This window comes from Salmo trutta, chromosome 5 (assembly GCF_901001165.1).
Source record: "Salmo trutta chromosome 5, fSalTru1.1, whole genome shotgun sequence".
In the NCBI taxonomy this organism is placed as follows: Eukaryota; Metazoa; Chordata; class Actinopteri; order Salmoniformes; family Salmonidae; genus Salmo; species Salmo trutta.
The window spans coordinates 39,091,148-39,110,936 of NC_042961.1; the positions used below are offsets into that span (position 1 = coordinate 39,091,148).

At 43.9% G+C, this 19,789-nt stretch overlaps 1 protein-coding gene across 1 annotated transcript in view; it reads right to left on the minus strand.

The window, feature by feature from the left end:
• Positions 1–19,789, minus strand: part of LOC115194125 (ankyrin-2) — a 108,303-nt gene that overhangs the window by 50,616 nt on the left and 37,898 nt on the right. Inside the window, exons 6-24 of the mRNA XM_029753528.1 lie at positions 19,470–19,655; positions 16,883–16,906; positions 14,781–14,879; positions 12,640–12,738; positions 10,361–10,459; positions 9,324–9,521; positions 7,723–7,821; positions 7,044–7,142; positions 6,785–6,883; positions 6,324–6,521; positions 5,047–5,145; positions 4,407–4,505; positions 4,015–4,212; positions 2,268–2,366; positions 1,992–2,090; positions 1,249–1,347; positions 1,037–1,135; positions 848–920; positions 270–344 (exon numbers count right to left, since the gene is read on the minus strand). Of these exons, the coding sequence (XP_029609388.1) occupies positions 270–344; positions 848–920; positions 1,037–1,135; positions 1,249–1,347; positions 1,992–2,090; positions 2,268–2,366; positions 4,015–4,212; positions 4,407–4,505; positions 5,047–5,145; positions 6,324–6,521; positions 6,785–6,883; positions 7,044–7,142; positions 7,723–7,821; positions 9,324–9,521; positions 10,361–10,459; positions 12,640–12,738; positions 14,781–14,879; positions 16,883–16,906; positions 19,470–19,655 (2,140 nt within the window). The remainder of the gene's footprint in view (positions 1–269; positions 345–847; positions 921–1,036; positions 1,136–1,248; positions 1,348–1,991; positions 2,091–2,267; positions 2,367–4,014; positions 4,213–4,406; positions 4,506–5,046; positions 5,146–6,323; positions 6,522–6,784; positions 6,884–7,043; positions 7,143–7,722; positions 7,822–9,323; positions 9,522–10,360; positions 10,460–12,639; positions 12,739–14,780; positions 14,880–16,882; positions 16,907–19,469; positions 19,656–19,789) is intronic.

Consider the following 19,789-nt stretch of genomic DNA (forward strand, 5'->3'; position numbering starts at 1 on the left):
CAATGAGAACCAGTATTCCACATTTAGAGAAGTGGGCCTAAATGTGCCTATCACAAGCTTGGTTTCACCACACTATGTTTGAATCCAGACCATATCAGTAGGTGAGTTTAGTGCAGGTTCAAGTATGTCCTCTCAACCACTCATCCATGGACAGGTCGTTTTACACAACCATCGCAGAGGAATCTCACACCATGCCAATTACCACGACCACAACAAACCGTCACACCCTCTTCAATAGGTACCACCACGGCAACCTTCACACGGTGTACCTTCTAAATCCATGGAGTCATCGGACAGAACATCATCCTCACTCTCTTTCAGCACTGTGGGTACAGTATGTAGGCCTATACAGTACACAGTACAGTGAGAAAACTAGCCTACCACAACACACACTAGACTCTCCGGAAAAAAAGGGTTACAAAAGGGTTCTACGGCTGTCCCCATAGGAGAACCCTTTTTGGTTCCAGGTAAAACCATTTTTGGTTCTAGGTAGAACCCTCTGCGGAAAGGGTTTTTACATGGAACCCAAAAGGGTTCTACCTGGAACCAAAAATGATTCTTCAAAGGGTTCTCCTATGGGGACAGTCAAAGAACCCTTTTAGGTTCTAGATATTACCTTTTTTTGTGTAGGATTGGGCAATGGGAAAAACAGGGAAGGATATGGGGAAGGCTTACTGAGAAAGCCAATTAGTCGATCAGTGTCTACAGTAAACTTGGGCAGGATTTGAACATGAAGTCGGGTTAACTGAAGTTCTTGTAGGGCAAACATAAATGGACTGAGGTTTAGAATGACAGTCTCTATACATGGTTGTGGTCATATACTGACTGGATCAAGTGGCAAACTCACCCTCCTCATCAGAGACATCTAGGACTTCAGTCATAGTCTCAGGGACGTTCAACTTGTGTTTCTCTGTCACCGTCTAAACAACATGAACAAAAATAAGATCATTCCAACTTGATAGGCGAAATCATGTGTGAATTCTCTTATTTTAGGGATAGTGGAGTGAGATAGTCGTGTGATAGTTGTGTGACTCACGGTTGTCGAGGTAATGATCTCCTCGGTGACAACCTTGAGTGTGTCCACCACCGAGATGTAGCCAAGTCGCCGGGCGATGGCCAGAGCCGTGTTACCATTCTAGAGGACGGGAGAAAGACATAAGTGTGTGTGTGTGTGCGCCAGTGTGCATGTGCATGCGTGTTTGTGTGTGGGGGAGGGGTGTGTGTATGTTCAGAAGCTAGTCCACACACCGCAGTGATGTTGTTGGGCTTAGCTCCGTTCTGCAGCAGAAGATTGATGATGTGTGTGTTTCCTTGCTGTGCTGCTTGGTGGAGGGGAGTGTATCCATTCTGAGAAGAGAAAGTCAAACAGAGTAATGACTGTCTGGCCAGGCCTGAACATTTTAGAAATGATGTATGAACCCTTACGATAGCATTTTATCTTTTCTGTCAAAGAAAATAATGCATTATTGAACATTCATAACACAGTTAAAGGGAAACTTTGGGAATTTAGGTACGATGTCCTTTATCTACTTCCCCAGTCAGATGAACTCGTGCATATCATTTTTATGTATCTGTATCCAGTATGAAGGAAGTTAGAGGTAGTTTCGCGAGCCAATGCTAACTAGAGTTAGCATAATGACTGGAAGTCTATGGTATCTACTAGCATGCTAGCAGTTACCATTGACTTCCAGTCATTGCACTAGCGCTAGTTGGCAACTTCCTTCAAACTGCACACAGAGACATAGAAATCTGACTCGGGAAGTATACTGTATAAAGGGCCTCATTCTCAAAATCCAGAGGTATCTTTTTTAAAAAAGGTGCTATCTAGAACCTAAAATAGTTTTTCCCCACAGAGGGTTCTACATGGAACTCAAAAGGTTTCTACCTGAAACCAAAGCGGGTTCTCCTATCGGAGAACCGAAGTCGAAGAACCCTTTTGAAACCCTTTTTTCTAAGAGTGTACTGTGTTAGTTTTGTGCATGGTGTGTTACCTTGGTTTTGGCATTGACACTAGCACCGTTCTGTAAGAGGAAGTTGACCATCTTGGCGTTGCCATAGTGACACGCTACGATCAGAGGAGTGTAGCCCAACTGGAGCGATAATGGTAAATCACAGTTAGTATCAAAACATCTACGACTAACATCATGAAAAGAGGAACAGATATTCATTGGCATACTGAGGTACAGAATATGGAGACATACTGTATATTATCAGTATTCCAGGACAATGGTCAGTCAATGCTCAAATGAAATGAATGTACGCCATACCTTAGTTTGCTGGTCCAGGTTGGCTCCATGTTTAGCCAGTATCTCACCCACAGCCACCTTGTCCTCCTGGGCAGCCAGATGGAGGGAGGTGAGGCCACTCTGAAGGAACACAAACAACAATACGTTTGTTACTCTCCACCTCTCTACATGAATTAAATCAGCCTACTGTATACCTATGGGCAGTAGTTTCTCCTGGGCAGGTCATGTGGTTTCCCCTAAATAATAAGGGAGAAGTTTTTGAGTGACAGGCGACTTTTACAGGACAGGAAATAATGCGTTGACAGGGGGGAAAGATGTGACTGGGTATTTGGGGTCTTCTCATGCAGAGTGCGTGTCCTTGGCACCCCTGAGACAAGGCAGACGAGGTCATGTAAAGCAGCGATATATCTTCGTCCACTCAGCCCAACTGGGCACAGACGTCAATTCAACGTCTATTCCACATTGGTTCAACGTCATTTCATTGAAATGACATGGAAACAACGTTGATTCAACCAGTGTGTGCCCAGTGGGAGGGTCTGTCTGGGGTTGACTGATGGAGCTGGAGGAAGAATGAATGGTTTGTAAAAGGTTTAAAGGAGGAACATATCTGGGTTTCTGCTTTGCTGGAGACGAAGCCCTGTGACCTTGCTTGCCTGCTCTAAATTTCAAAGACAAAGTGTATTTGTGTGTGTGTGTGTGGGTGGGGGACTGTAAAGTGCGTGTGTGCGCACGCATGTGTGTACATGCAATTGTGTGCATGAACTGTATTCATATGCGTATGTATTTATAGTATGTGCATGCCTACACTCTTAAAAAAAAAGGTTCTTCGGCTGTCCACATAGGATAACCTCGCCTGTCACTCAAAAACTCCTCCCTTTTTGATTCCAGGTAGAACCCTTTTGGTTCCAAGTAGAACTGTTTTGGCTTCCATGTAGAACCCTCTCCACAGGGGGTTCTACATGGAACCCAAAAGGGTTCTACCTGGAAACAAAAAGGGTTCTACCTGGAAACAAAAAGGGAGGAGTTTTTGAGTGACAGGCTAGGTTATCCTATGTGGACAGCCGAAGAACCCTTTCTTCTAAGAGTGTACTGTATACTGTAAGTGTGTGTAGGGGCATGCATGCCCACAGACAGGGACCATTAAATAAGACTGTGTCTGACAGGCAGGGCCTTCGGTGTGACACGTGTGGGCAGACATCCATGGTCGTCACGGCAGTTTATCAACCTCCCACCTCCCTCTCTCTGACTCGGCCCTCTACAGCTCAGGGCACAAGCAGTCTCACACTCTTCCTAAAATAGCCTTGAAACGACACTCTCCCCTTCTCTCAAATTCACTCCTGTTACATTCATACATGCCACGCTACAGCTCTGAAATCAGAACCGAATGCTGGATACTAACTTGAGAGCTGTGTGTGTAACTCCTACTTCCTTGCAAAATGTCACAAAGATATCGATGAATCTAATATAGTCCAAGCCAACGACACCTGATAGGATTAAGCCCTTACTGCGCGTGTAACTATATTCACAAGGGTACTTTAAAAGGGAGACTTGAAAGGAATGAGACCACATGACAGAGTGAATTGAAAGACGACCGTCAGAGGCCCTGTTCATTTGAACCCCTCAGAAGCAGTGAGTACGAAGGCCTATGTACAATTTTAACGTCTTAGTTTTAAAGTGTGGGTCGTTGAGGAGTGGGTTCAAATCTCGGCCCACGGCCGCGTTACATAAGCAGTTTAAAACCGAGAGGGATGGGAAGAGGTAGGCCTACCTTGGTGGGGACGTTGACTTGAGTCCCCTTCTCTATGAGCAGGGCAGCCATGTCAGCGTGTCCCTCCTGTGAGGCCAGGTGTAGGGGGGTGACCCCCTGCTTGGTCAGGATGTTGGTCTCGGCCCCGTACTGCAGCAGCACCACCACTATGTCCATCTGGTTCTTCTTCGCCGCAATGTGGAGGGGAGTGTAGCCATTCTGGAGGAGAGAGGAAGGTCGAGAGTACATCAATTCAGTTATACAGATACCCCAAAAGATGTCCACACACGTACACACACAGCTTCAAAATTACGTTGACCGTCCACCCCGAGGTCGACCGACGTCTGTCCTCCCACCTCTGAGGACAGTGACGGACGGACGGATGGTGGTCTCTGAGTGACGGGAGGTCTCACCTTGGCCGTGGCGTGGGGGGAGGCCCCTTTGTCCAAAAGCAGGAGTGCAACCTTCTGGTTATCGTAATGCGCTGCGACATGGAGGGGCGTGAGGCCATTCTGTATTGGATTAAACCAGGCTGGTTAGCGGAGCAAGCAGCTATTAATGCTAGCTAGTCAACACACACACACACATATGATAAGCTGTGTTATCGGGGTACTATTACAGCGTGTTATTGAGAATTAGACTTCAATTAAAGAGCAAGCAGCAGGAGGATCGCTGGGTGGGTCCTTATTCAAAAATAATAAAAATAATATATGTTATCTGTCTTTCCTAAAAGTAGAGGAATAAACAGTAGTTAATCAAACGGAAAGTTGATTTGGTCAAACTATGCTCACCGGTAGTCTCGCTGACAACATAGCCTCAACACAGAAATACAAACAGACTTTAAAAAAAATATTTAGCCAAATAAAGCTTTGATATAGACTATTCTTTATCCCATAACAGTCCTTCAAGGTCAGTGAATTATCTGAATCGAAATCGTGAAAATATAACACACCTGGTGAGAAATGTACTTTTATTGTGTAGTTATATTTTCCCCTCTATAACATGTAGAGCTATACTATGATTTAGGGTTTGAGTTATGGTAATGATGCTTACCTTCCCAGCAGAATCGGGAGGGGCTCTTTTCTGCAGGAGAAGTTTGGTCACATCCAGGCTTCCGTACTTGGACGCCACATGCAGGGGAGTGAATCCTTTCTGTATGGAGACAACATACAGATGACTATTTAATAATGGATTGTAACAACCACTAACTAGATCTTCAGGCTCATGGAATATATAAAAAAGCAATCATTTCATAACAGCCTCATTTCCAAATGGATCTAAAATGAATGTCCAACTAATGATGTATGTGAACCAAACGTAATGCAATTGAATAAGATGCGCAATAAGAACCATTCTCTCTACACCCACATTGCTGATGCAATCGTAGTTAATACCCAAAATCAAAAAGGTGCAGCGCAAACCTCGCCTCTCCCTCTTACAAGTAATACCTAGTCCCAATATAGCCACCAGGCGGTGCTCTTCAGCCATTGTCACATTGACAGGAGGCCAGGGCTGTTGTGATAGGACAACGGGCGCTCTCCCGTGTCACATGACCACAGTGTTTATGACCCAGCCCGTGAAGGGAGGGAATCCTTTGTCTGTGTAACGCTGGTTCATTTCTGATGTAATGGCCCATCCGAGTAGAAACAATGTGTAGACGAGAAGAGAATGAGAGGCGCTAATGACGGTCATGTCTGAGGCTCTTGTGAAAAACAGGAGATAAAGATGAGAATTTATCAAATGTGAACCAATAGATTAAATATACGTGATTGGGGACAGAGGCAGAGAGGGGCATGCCTAAGGCTAGGACGATGTTGTTCAATGAGCATCCGAGCATCCGCTGTCCTGTTTGTCACGCTAACAGTGCCACGCCCATTTCCCCCCACGAGACAAGGAGAAGAGGGGGAAGGGAGAGAAGAGAGAGAGAGAGAGAGAGAAAGAAAGAGAGAGCACCTCCATCATGAGAGGTGGATTTTACTGCCTCATCAATTGCTTTTATTCAGAGCCCAGAGCATATGAATAAATTAGCACTGATATATTGTCACGTCAATGCACATTGAATATCATTCAATGACAACATCAATGTCCTCTTGCAAAATTTAGGAGCAGGGCCCAGATGTTCTCCAAAGCATCATTAACCCTTCACTGATTAAACCAGATTATAGAAGTTCATATTGACAGTGGGCGCCTGTGAAACATGCCATACAGTGAATCAAGAGATATTTCGTATAAAATCCACAAGGAAAGAAGGGGATATATTTCATCCATTAAAAAAAATCCCCACAAAAATAGCACCAAGATGTACAAGTGTGTGTTGTGTATCCACCTACCTTGGTAGCCAGCGAGTGTGAGGCGCCTGCCTCTAGCAGCACTGAAGCCACGTCCACCTGCCCCTCCCTTGCTGAGATGTGCAAGGGTGTGTATCCGTTAGTCGTGGAGGCGTCAGGGTGGGCCATATGCTGCAGCAGCAGCTGAACTATCTCAGTCTTCCCCAGGCGAGACGCGATGTGGAGGGGAGTCTGGTCCTCCTGCAGGGGTAGAGACATGGAGGTTATAGCGGGCAGAAAATGAGTTTTATTAGAGACGGATATAGAGGTTATGGGTGATGTGACTTTACAGTACATGAAATGAACGGGCAGAGTTAAAGTGCTGTAATGTTTAATTTCACAGCCCTGTTTAATTATGTTTTTGTGGACGCAGTTGGTACTTTTTGGATGGTTTCTTTGAAGAGTTCAACACTGATGATAACAGCCTAATACTGTGTGGTAAATGGTGTTGTTAAATGTGTTACCCTGGCTCTGGCGTCCACCAGGGCGCCGTTCCTCAGCAGACAGCGCACCACCTCCACCTGTCCTGCCCTGGCTGCCATGTGTAGAGCCGTCTCCCCACGCTGCACACAACACACACCCGTACGAGTCAGCAGAAACGCAGACAAACGCGCCAATGACACCGTAGAAAGACGCACGCCAGGCGACAGCGTAAACAAACAGCGTGCTAAGACACGTCCGCACAACTGTCCGTCACCACATGAACCCCCCCCCGTCACTCACAATGTTGCTGACGTCGGGCGAGGCGCCGTTCTGTAGCAGCAGCAGGACAATGTTGAGGTGACCCATGAAGGCTGCTACGTGGATGGGAGTCAGGCCAGACTAGAGAGAGAAAGGAAGAGGGCGACGGCGAGAGAGATCAAATCAAGAAATATTTCATCTTTACATACGTTCTGCACTGTTTATGTGTTTGAAGCCAGGTCTGGTCAAAACATATTAGCTAATGAAACTAGTGCAACCAAGTCTATGTCTAAATGGGCAGATATTATATTAAAGGTAGACTCAAGCGATATGACTTAGACGCAGAAAGTAATAGCGCATAGCGGGTCAATATCGACAACAAATAAGAGCGTTGAAGCGCAAGGCTCAACTTCTCCGCTCTTTCGGTGCCCTGGCGACCACGTTATAACGGGGCGAAGCGAACCCGTGCACATGCGCAGATACTGTGTGTGGCTGTGTGAGAGCAAAGTCTTGCATCTCGCTCATCTCAATATCTCCGGTGCTGCTCGTGGCAACGTCATTTCGCAGAGTCTACCTTTAAGTCAACCGTATTGAAGGTTTAAGCGGTGTGGGGTTGCATTCTTGTGTATATTGTGGAAGCTAATTTGTGTATTGTCTAATAAGACACGTATAATTGTGTATTATGATGTAACAGTTCACATTTTGAAGGCTAATGTCCTACCTCTGTGATGGCCTGGATAAAAGCTCCATACTTGACCAGCAGCTCCATCACCTTCACTCTATTCTTCTTACAGGCAATGTGCAGCGGTGTGAAACCATTCTGACAGACACACACCCCAGACACAGAATGAATGAAACACACCTACAGCACAGGTGGCATATACATGTAGGGACATTGTTGACATGTTGAGACAGATAGAAGAGGCCATCTTATTTTCACTCAAAACTTTGTTTTACCAACGTTCTGTCTCTGAGACAGAATGGGCAAAACAGCCACCACACATACAACGCATGACCAAAAGTATGTGGACACCTGCTCGTCTAATAACTCATTCCAAAATCATGGGCATTACTATGGAGTTGGTACCCCCATTGCTTCTATAACAGCCTCACTCTTTCTGGGAAGGCTTTCCACTAGATGTTGGAACATTGTTGAGAGGACTTGCTTCCATTCAGCCACAAGACACATTAGTGAGGTTGGGCACAGATGTTGGATGATTAGGCCTGGCTCGCAGACGGCGTTCCGATTCATCCCAAAGGTGTTCGATGGGGTTGAGGTCAGGGCTCTGTGCAGACCAGTCAAGTTCTTCCACACCGATCTCGACAAACCATTTCTGTATGGACCTCGCTTTGTGCACAGGGCATTGTCATGCTGAAACAGGAAAGGGCCTTCCCCAAACTGTTGCCACAAAGTTGGAAGCACAGAATCGTCTAGAATGTCATTGTATGCTGTAGCGTTAAGATTTCACTTCACAGGAACAAAAGGGGCTAGCCTGAACCATGAAAAACAACCTCAGACCATTATTCCTACTCCAGCAAACTTTTCAGTTGGCACTATGCATTGGGGTAGGTAGTGTTCTACTGGCATCCACCAAACCGAGATTCTTCCGTCGGACTGCCAGATGGTGAAGTGTGATTCATCACTCCAGAAAACGCATTTCCACTGATCCAGACTCCAATGGCGGCGAGTTTTACACCACTCCAGCTGACGCTTGGCATTGCGCGTGGTGATCTTAGACTTGTGTGCGGCTGCTCGGCCATGAAAACCCATTTCATGAAGCTCCCGGCGAACAGATATTGTGCTAACGTTGCTTCCAGAGCCAGTTTGGAACTCGGTAGTGAGTGTTGCAACCGAGGACAGACAATTTTTATCTGCCGTTAGTTCGTAACCTAAGCCAAAGCTTTAGGGCCTAACTGTAGCCCTTCAACACTTCAGCACTCGGCGTTTCCATTCTGTGAGCTTGTGTGGCCTACCACTTCGCGGCTGAGCCGTTGTTGCTCCTAGACGTTCCCACTTAACACTAACAGTACTTACAGTACCGGGGCAGCACTAGCAGGACACAAATTTGATGAACTGACTTGTTGGAAAGGTGGCATCCTATGACGGTGCCACGTTGAAAGTCACTGAGCTCTTCAGTAAGGCCATTCTACTGCCAATGTTCGTCTATGGAGATTGCATGGCTGTGTGTTCGATTTTATATACCTGTCAAATAGCCGAATCCACTCATTTGAAGGGGTGTCCACATACTTTTGTATAGATAGCGTATAGACCTAGAGTATTGGAAGTCATTGTACTAGTGGTAATAGGTGTGTGAGTTTTACCAGTGCTCTAGCGTTGGGGTTTGCCCTCTTGTCCAGCAGCAGCTTGGTGACTCTGTAGTGACCGCAGTGGGCGGCGACGTGCAGCGCCGTCAAGTAGTCCAGTGTGACATCATCAACAGGCGCCTTATGCTGCAGCAGGTGCTTGACACACTCAACATGGTCGCCTTGAGCTGACATGTGGAGAGGAGACAGACCGTTCTACAGAGAGAGAGAGAGAGAGAGAGAGAGAGAGAGAGAGAGAGAGAGAGAGAGAGAGAGAGAGAAGATGGTCAGAGAGAGGGTGTGTGTTAGTGATGCATGGGTCAGCTGTTTGTTCACCCGCACCTGCCCATAATTGCTAATAACCCATCCACAACCGCCCGACTATAAGTGATAAAGTGAAAATCGGAGGCCCGCGCAGCAAAAACTTTTAGGGACCGGGGAGCAAATGCAATAACAAAAAATACATGGGAAAGGTTTTCCATGCAAAATTTCCAAATTACATCAGTTTGACCGGTTTTAAGGAAATGAAAAGCTGTTAAAACAACCAAACATGTTTTTGATAAGATTTCAGTTTGACCAGGATGCATATTTTATGTGGTTGAAATAAAGATAGCACCACTACCTTTACAGATGGTTAATTCATTAATTCATTAATTCATTCTCTCAAGTTGCTGAAATAAATCAATAATATTTCGCCACTCCTGTCCCAGAGTAAAAATTTGATGTATAATTTTACTGCAAGAAATGTTTAATACTGGAGGAGTTAATATTATATAAGGCTATGTGAGAGGTTATAGACCTACAGCCACTGTCCAGATTTCAGTTGGGTTACTATTCCATTTAACCCATCTGAATAGTACAGTTCCCTTGACATACCATTTTGATGTCCCCGTCTTGTGTCTGTCAAATGTGTATATCGCCTCACAATCATAACACATAACATAGCCGGCACTGCTACCATCCTCTTTTACCACTTCACCACTTTTCTGTTTATTCAACCCGCAGATATAACCACGGGGGCTGGGTGTTATGAGTGTGTGTGTGTGTGTGTGTACCTTGGTCCTGGCTAGCATGGGTGCTCCTCTCTCCAGCAGTAGCTCCACTGCAGGGTCATGTCCACTCCTGGCCGCGCAGTGTAGAGGTGTGAGGCCGTCCTGCAGAAAACACACACACAGATGGTCAAATACGCACACGCGCACACACACACGCGCACGCACACACACGCGCGCACACACACACACACACACACACACACACACACACACACACACACACACACACACCACACACACACCACACACACATACCAATAACCCCATACCACATGAACACGCACACACACACATACATACGGTTCAAACACACAGGGCAAACAAAACACACGCGCGCGCACACACACAAAACAACCCCCAATCTCGCATGAATAAACACACGTATACACATAAGACAAGGTCACCGGTGGTAGCAGGGTATAGATCAGATTGTGACATCTAAGGGCCGGGGTGATTGTTCCATTCCCTGGTTCACTACAGGGTGAACCTCATTCATCCACAATGGACTTACATTATCTGACTAGATTATATCTGTGGCTATGACCCCTGAGTATCTTGTACATTGATTATCAGTGGACGAAAGGCTTTGTTAAATTCAAATTCCCGTGTCAAACAACGGATGCATACAGTAGCATGTAGAGACACGTATTGAAACATGGCGGCTGAAATGTCCTTGACCTTTGCTTCAGTGACATGTTAACCTCACCACTCTCATAAGCACACACATGGACACGCACTCACACACACACACACACACACACACACACACACACACACACACACACACACACACACACACACACACACACACACACACACACACACACACACACCAGAGATCAAACTGGCACAGACAAAACAAAAAATACAGTATGCCCTGTTTATCTTAACTCTGCTTGTGTAATAAAATGCACAAAGAAAACACAAGGATGGCCCCGCTGTTAGGGTTTTCTATGGCATTATTGTTGTTGTTGTTGTGGAGCTCGTTTCCCACTAAACACATGCAGGGCTTTATTATTTTATCAAGTCTGCCAGCCGGTACAGATGTTTTCCTGATTAGACAGACTGCTTAACTAGAATATTAGAGTTATAATCGTGATAACTGATACCCTGACCCACACTGACCCGTCTGTGGCAATAACAGAGCTGTGTTATAACCTAGTCAGCGGACCAAATGGCACCCTATTCCCTACATAGGGTTGTGGTAAAAAAAAAAATTGTGCACTATCGGCCACTGGTCAAAAGTAGTGCACTATATAGGGATTAGGGTGCCATTTCAGATTTGAGACGCAGCCACCTATATGATATTATATCAACATTAACTCTGGACAATACAAATGATATGGATATAATACGCAGGTAATAGAATGCTAACAGTCTAAACGGGCACTGTCCTGCCCTGACCGGGAACTGTACTCAAACGTTAAGTGGAAGTTTTCGTTACGTTTGGGTCTAATCACATCATCTTTATTCATACGATATTTAGTTTAACTCTGGACCTTAGAACGATATCAGGATGTAATACCTTGGTAACAGACGCGTAAATATCTATCGCGTTACTAAAAACAGCATGTTTTCTGTTATGAAAGATGGATAGATTGTCAGGCTCAGGGAGGAGGGAGGTATAGTGATGGAGTGATTTGAGAGAGCAGGGAGAGTGATTGCGTCAGAAGGGATTTTTGCCCTAAGTTAATGCAGTAAGCTGATTGAGCAGCGAAACAGCCAAGGACACAAGAATAACAGCGTGTCAAAATGGAAGGCTTTTAGACTCAACAAGTTATTCTCTAGTGAGCTAGCCGTAAATACATAGTGCTGCAGCTCTCACTCACACACACATCCAACAGCTATGCAGTACACACACACACACACACTCCCTATCTCACACTTATCAACACACCCACATACAATATGAACAGTGAGTACACCTACTTACACAGTACATAAACTTAAAACACACACGCACGCACGCACGCACGCACACACACACACACACACACACACACACACACACACACAACACACAGCGACCCAGTGCGTCACCACTGGCTGTGGATGAGACAATGATACATTGCTGCAGCTGAAGAAGATATCCACGGCTGAGTCTGGTGGAAAGTGACTGCAGCACTGCTACTGGACAATAATGACAGTTTGGTAGAAAGGACACTGCGTCACACACTTGTGCACAGTGAGGGGGTCAAACGGTGTGTGTGTGTGTGTACGTGTGTATGTGTGTGTATACGTGTACTGTATGTATGAGTGTGTGTGTGTTTGTGTGGACTCACTCTAGTCTTAGCGTCGATCTGAGACCCCCTGTCCAGTAGGAGGCGCACCATGTTAGCGTTGCCACGCTTAGAGGCCACGTGGAGGGGTGTGATCCCATTCTGAAATACATAGAACCCAATTGAAGACACATTTAAAACGAAATAAACCAATGAACTAATGGTATATAACTACCTATCCTACTGTATACATATGTGCTGTTACAAGGCCAGTATACCATTTCTATTACGAGTAATGTTGTTACATACAGTATCCCCTGTTTACCTCAAATCTTAGGTTAGGGTTTTCTTAGTTCAGGGCTTTCTTAGGTTAGGGTTCTCTTATGTTAGGGTTCTCTTAGGTTAAGGATTTCTTAGGTTAGGGTTCTCTTAGGTTAGGGTTCTCTTAGGTTAGGGTTCTCTTAGGTTAGGGTTCTCTTAGGTTAGGGTTTTCTATGGCATTATTGTTGTTGTGGAGCTTGTTTACTAGTAAACACATGCAGGGCTTTATTATTTGATCAAGTCTACCAGCCGGTACAGATGTTTTCCTGATTAGACAGACTGCTTTACTAGAATATTAGAGTTATAATCGTGATAACTGATACCCTGACCCACACTGACCCATCTGTGGCAATAACAGAGCTGTGTTATAACCTAGTCAGCGGCCCAAATGGCACCCTATTCCCTACACAGTGCACTACTTTTGACCAGTTTCTATTACGTGCAATGTTGTTCCACAGACAGTGGGGGTAGTTCAGGACAAGGCGTCTAGTGACTGATGTCACGCTTTCTAATACACCTCAATGAATTTCCTTGCTGGGACAATAGAGCTTGAATTGAATGGAATTGCTGATGAATGGCTCCTGTTCATTCTTTCTGTTAGGATGTGTTATGTTATTTTGGCGTTCGGCCACTCCTCTGATTTCTGTGAAATCCTGACAATGTGAAAGCTGAGCTTTTTTTCTCAGCCTGGTCCAGAGCACTGCAGGACACACAGCTTGTTATGTTGACTGTGACTGAAAAAGTGCCTGAGAAAGTATGACACAGCAGAAACTACAGTGGTTTTGAGTGTTACGTTTCTGCAAATAAAAGGTAAGGTTTCTGACTGTGGAGTCCCTTGCTGAGTTAGTAGATTTGTGCTGAAGTTGTAGACACAAAGGGCTCAGTCAGAACAGGACTGCATTGAGTCTGTGACCTTCAAGTAACCTTTCAGCTTGGCCAGATGACTCTCTCCATCTCTCGCCTTGAGTTCTGTCTCATGAAAAGGACTGGCATTCTCCTAAGACTCATTCCTCTCTCTGTCTGAGCGGCTGATGGGGACCACACACATGGACATGAGGATTCCGAGAAACGGGAAGTGCTGAGGCAGAAGGTGTCATTGTCCTAGAAAGCGACTCAATTGCTGACTGTGGGTTCCTAAAGGGCATTTCACTCTACTCACTTTAAATGTGTGTGTGTGTGCGTGTGCGTGTGTGTGTGCGCGCGTGTGTGCGCGAGTGTGCTCTAAAGTCTCCTGTGTTTTATGGTTCTTGGACTCAGTGCTATGTTGGCACAGTGTGTGTGGGCAGCCCTTCCTATAACCTACAATCTTTGCACTATTTCCAGTAAAGGAAAGAACACAAAAGAGGCTATTGGGATGGATCACAAGACCTCGCTGCTGTTAGGTTCTAATTCTCAGAGTAAAACTCTACGGACACTATGAAAGCGTAGCCAAGTTTATTCTTCCCAGAGGATCAATACCGCTGCATTAGACAAAACATGTTTCTACCACCACAAGTATATATACTCCAATTTAGACACTGCTCCTTCTCTCCAATCCTTACATCTATTGTGGTTCGACAGGAAGACAAAGTAATAGGGTAATAAACCATAATTTCTCCCTTAAGGGGATCTGACATAACCTCAATCCCTCATTTGCCTAATCCAAAGATGTCCACCCGTATCCCCTATAGCAATCCTGTGACTTCCTCCCGTCCACCCAGCACATTCCAAAGCCATCTGGCTCCTACAGATAACCATTAACTTCTGATGTAAAAACCAGTCTCTAGGATAGCAATGTTCCAAGTTTAACCCAGAATCCAACACTGCACAACAATAGCGCATCTGACTGCAGATCAGAAGGCTGTTGTAATAGTTTCAGCCTGGGCTATGGTAATGGTACCTACCCTAGCTGTAAAGTCCACAGCCGCCCCACGATTTAGCAGCAGTGTGGCCACGTTCACGTTTCCATAGTGGGCAGCAATATGAAGTGGCGTGAATCCACTCTGTAACACAGGGGTGAACATAGCAAGAGGAAGGGAGAGAGAGACAGTGGGTTAGATACTAGCCTCATTCATGACCCCCAAAGCCTAACCCTTGACCTCCAATATCCCAGCATGCAGCAGTCGCATTAACCATCATCAAAGGGAAGAAAGAAAAGGAAATTAGTAAATGTAAAAGAGCAACGCTCCAAACTCAGAAGAGGGAGGAAACCAAAGAGATGAAGGGAAAGAAATCTTAAAATTCAGTTTCAGAAAATGATGACTCAATTACACACATACACGCAAATTACCTACTGTATGTATTACACACACAAACACACTCAGAAAGATCACTACCATGCAGAAAGATCACTACCATGCAACTGGTAATCCTACAGTCAGAACAAAATAAACTGTATAGTTTCTCCATTTACTTAAATAATAAAGAAATAAATGAAGGAATTAAAAAACAAGTGGACGTACAGTTCACACAGACTGTTAATATCAACCAAACAATTGACACACAGTATTAGTTAACCATACAGTTACAGGACAGAGAAAAAAGCCACCAAATAAAAAAAAAACATGACGGTTTTATTTTTATCAACACCAAAGTGCACTATGTCACTGTACGCCATATTGTCATGTTAGGAATCATAAGAAATCAGAGAGAGCTATTGCAGAGCGGTTGGAGTATTGGGAAATTCTTGCCTTACCTTTCCATTCTGAAAGATATGGTCCGATTTAATGTGAAAACATTATTTACAAAAGTGTGAAGAATTGTAGTGACTACGCAATGATTCAAAATTACACATTTAAAGCTGATAATGGTGCAAATGAAAATAGACGGGATGCATCATGCTATATAGTGCTTCTGTTCTTCAAGAAAATTATCTGCAAAACACCTGGATACTTTTTGATTGACGTTCTATCATGTCATTGCAGTAGTATACTATACTATATAAAAGCATGCTTGTTTGCAAGAATAATGTACATATATTTGCATTGATATAGTTCTCATAATATTACTATTTCTTTATCTTATCTCAAGCCCTTTGTAATTGTAAAGATGTGTTAATTCCGACCTCATTATATCAACAACATTATTTTATGTTTTGTCAAATAATATCGATTTAGTTCATAGTGCATCTACAATATAAATGAATGGCATGCAACACAACATATATACATTCTATATATATATATATATAAACATTAAAGGGATACTTCAGGATTTAGGCAATGAGGCCCTTTATCTACTTCCCCAGAGTCAGATGAACTTGTGGATACCATTGTTATGTCTCTGTTTTCCAGTAAGAAGGAAGTTAGAGGTAGTTTTGCGAGCCAATGCTAACTAGTGTTAGCACAATGACTGGAAGAGACATAAAAAAGACTTCAAGTCATTACGCTAATGCTAGTTAGCAATTGTGCTAGCGCGAGTTAGCAACTTTCTTCAAACTGTACGCAGAGACATAAAAATGGTATCCACAAGTTCATCTGACTCTGGGAAGCAGATGAAGGGCCTCATTGCCAAAATCTCGAAGTATCCCTTTATCACTGTAAAAATTATTATCCATCATTATGTAAAATCTATATATCATCTTAGTGTGAAATGTATAGGTGATTATGAGATTATCAGTAAGACTATATATAAATCAACTCTCTGAGCTTGGGATAGCATCAATGAAACTCCAGAAACTCAACCAATGAAAACGAAAGTATGTCGAAAGTATGCACAAAGTAAAATAAATGAGCCAATAACAGTTTTCAAACTGAAAGACAAACTGCTAAGGCACATGATGTGCGGAAAAAGCTACTTGAGAGAGTGGGCCATTCGAGATATCACCATGCATGCTTAACATTACAAAAAAAACAAAGAGATTGTGAAGGACTGAAAGACCCGAGGCTATTTCCACCATCCAATGCTATAGAAGTAAGGGAAATAAAGTGCTGAAACGACACAAAGACAAACAATAAAAGTGATGGGGTTATGATGAAGGTTTGAGTGCTAGACATAGTGGTTATACCTCCGTAGTCCTATTGACCATCATCTGAAGCAGTAGAGATGAGGAAGGGAAAGACCTTAGTTATTTTACACACAGTCATACAGATGCTCAAAGTTCAGGGTAGAATGTGCAGTACAAGAAATACAGGCAACGTAGCTAGAGTGGTATGATTCTCTTCAAAAACAGCTTAATCGCTAGACTGTATATGAAGAGTTTAATTCCAAAATGCTATATATACATTTTCTGAAATTAGCTTTTATTGTTTAAAGAAATTATGAAAGCGACTGGTGTGTTTTTTCACTATATAATCACATCATGGGGTTGTTCAATGTAAAAAATAAAAAAAAATGCAAAATGCTATATATCCGCCTCACTTTCAGATAAATAAGTACTGACAGGTTTTACACAGTCAAATGTAACAAATAACTACATTTTTAATAAAGAACTGTACAAATGATACATTTGTGACATCAATATTAAAAAATACAAAAATAAAATAAAAATCAATACAGTAATGTGATATCTATAGATCTGTAGTCATTTAGCAAATGCTGTTATCCAGAGCGACTTACAGTAAGTGCATTCATGTTAAGATGGGTAGGTGAGAACCACATATCACGGTCAAATATACAGGATACGAACATTCCATTACGGCTAAACAATGGATATTTAGCATTTTGCAAACAACAAAAAAACATCTAAAATCTGTGTATAAAAAAATCTGAGAACAGTAATATTTTACACACACATGAAATAAGCAATTTCTGATGAAAAAAACACAAATGTGAAACATTTGTGGATATAGGGATTTGGAAATAAACTCTTCATATGCTTTATCGCTTCTTTTATCCAAAGACCTTGAGATGTTTTACAACGAGAGTAGCAAGTCCATAGACATACATGTATACTGTGCATAATACTATTTTCTATGAGCAGACCTTCCTCACTCTATACAACACACACAACAGTGATGTATGGCACCCATGTTGTACCACAAGGCCAAACTCACTAGAGAGTCGTCCTATTTATAGTCTTTTTCACATTTGAAAGTATGCTTTTAAGATGGTGGTTATTGCCAAACTAATTCAGGTAATCGTCGTAGGACTGTGTTTCAGAGGTATTTGGTGAGAGTGCTCTGTGTTTAATGTCTACCTATAAGTGTGCGTGAGAGTGTGTTTTCATGCTGCAGTCTTCATCCACCCTCCTCTGGGTCTCCCGTGTGAGTCATGGTGAAGAGTACTTCATGGAAACAGCCGTAAACAGCATTTCATGTCGGCATACACTAGGGTTTCCCAAACCCGGTCCTCGGGAACCCAAGGGGTACACGTTTAGTTTTTTTGCCCTAGCACTACAAAGCTGATTCAAATAATCAACTAATAATCAAGCTTTGATAATTTCATTCAGCTGTGTAGTGTTAGGGCAAAAAACTAAACATGTACCCCTTGGGTTACCAAGGACCGGGTTTGGGAAACGCTGGCATACACTGTATTATATTATGTAATATCATTAACATTAGGCCTGACACAAGGACAAAGTTATGTTCAGTGACAACACCAATGATAACTGGTATGCCATAGTGTTTGCAGCGCAGGGCTGTTCAATGCCTGGTGGACAACAGCAGCACTGCTGGTTTTCACTCATTCTGTTTCCTGTTATCGTCCTACACCGAGGACCACATTGGAAATACGGGTATTTAATGCTTTCATGTGTTGGCCTCTGGGGTTCTTTGTATCTTTCACTTGTTTTTAAACGGTGCAAATTTGCTTTACCCAAAAATCAATCAATCAATCAAAAGGGACTGATTCAGACATTGGTAATCCATGAGTGGACTCTGGCCAATCAACGAAAACAACTGTTCAACCAACTACAGAACCCAGCAGTGCACAGTGAAGACCTTGAGGACAGTTCATTGAAAAGCCCTGGTGTACTATAGAATATTATTTCAGTACAGGCTACTGTCCTTCAAAATAAGAGAACCTGCACTTCACTCTAGCCACAGCCCATCCATCCCCTTACCCCTCACCCACACACCCCTAAAACCCATTTTTCCTGAAACCCAAGGATACATGCAACCCTCAAATTGCAACATTCAACAATACGACCTGTGGACAATAGCATATTCCACACACTCCGTGCAGTGGACAGTGCTACACATAAACACCGGGGATGCGGTTGAAAGTGATGGGGGGGAGGGGGGTGTGAGTGGATCAGACAAACAGATAAGACAGGAAGAGAGAGAGACCCGGTTAGTGGCAGGACCAATGAACTAGTGGCGCACAGACACTGAAGGAGAGAGAGATGGACAGACCGAGAGACAGCTACAGGTACACACCAGAGACAGATGAACAAGGGCTAACGTATGTCGACACTGACTCACTCTCATTACACCCTTTTTTCATTGAAACTTGTTCGTATTGATACTAGAAATACACCACAAAGCACTTACAAACAAAACTGTAAGAAGTACCCTGTATTCAATTTCCTTACAGTCCTACTGCACGTCGGGCTTGCCCCCATTGACAACACATGGTCGTAGCACCACAGAGCCATGCTAACGTAATAACACAGATGCACGTTTTAACCCTTAACCCCTTCCCTCCGGCCGTACCTTGGACTGCACGTCTGCATTGTGGTCATTCTGGAGGAGCAGCGCGGCAGACTTGGTGTCGTCCTTGCGGGCGGCGATGTGCAGGGCGGGCAGCCGCACCTTACCCTTGGTGTCGTTCTCCAGCAGGACGGACACCACCTGGTTGTGGCCCTGCTGCAGCGCGATGGCCAGTGGGGTGAAGCCATCCTGGAGGGAAGGAAGGAGAGGGGGGAGGTAGAAGGTTATGCATAGCCACAGACCAACAAGGCATAAAACAGCACAAACTTTATTTCATCAGGACTATGCCTGGTGAAACACAATGTTCACACACATCCTCACAC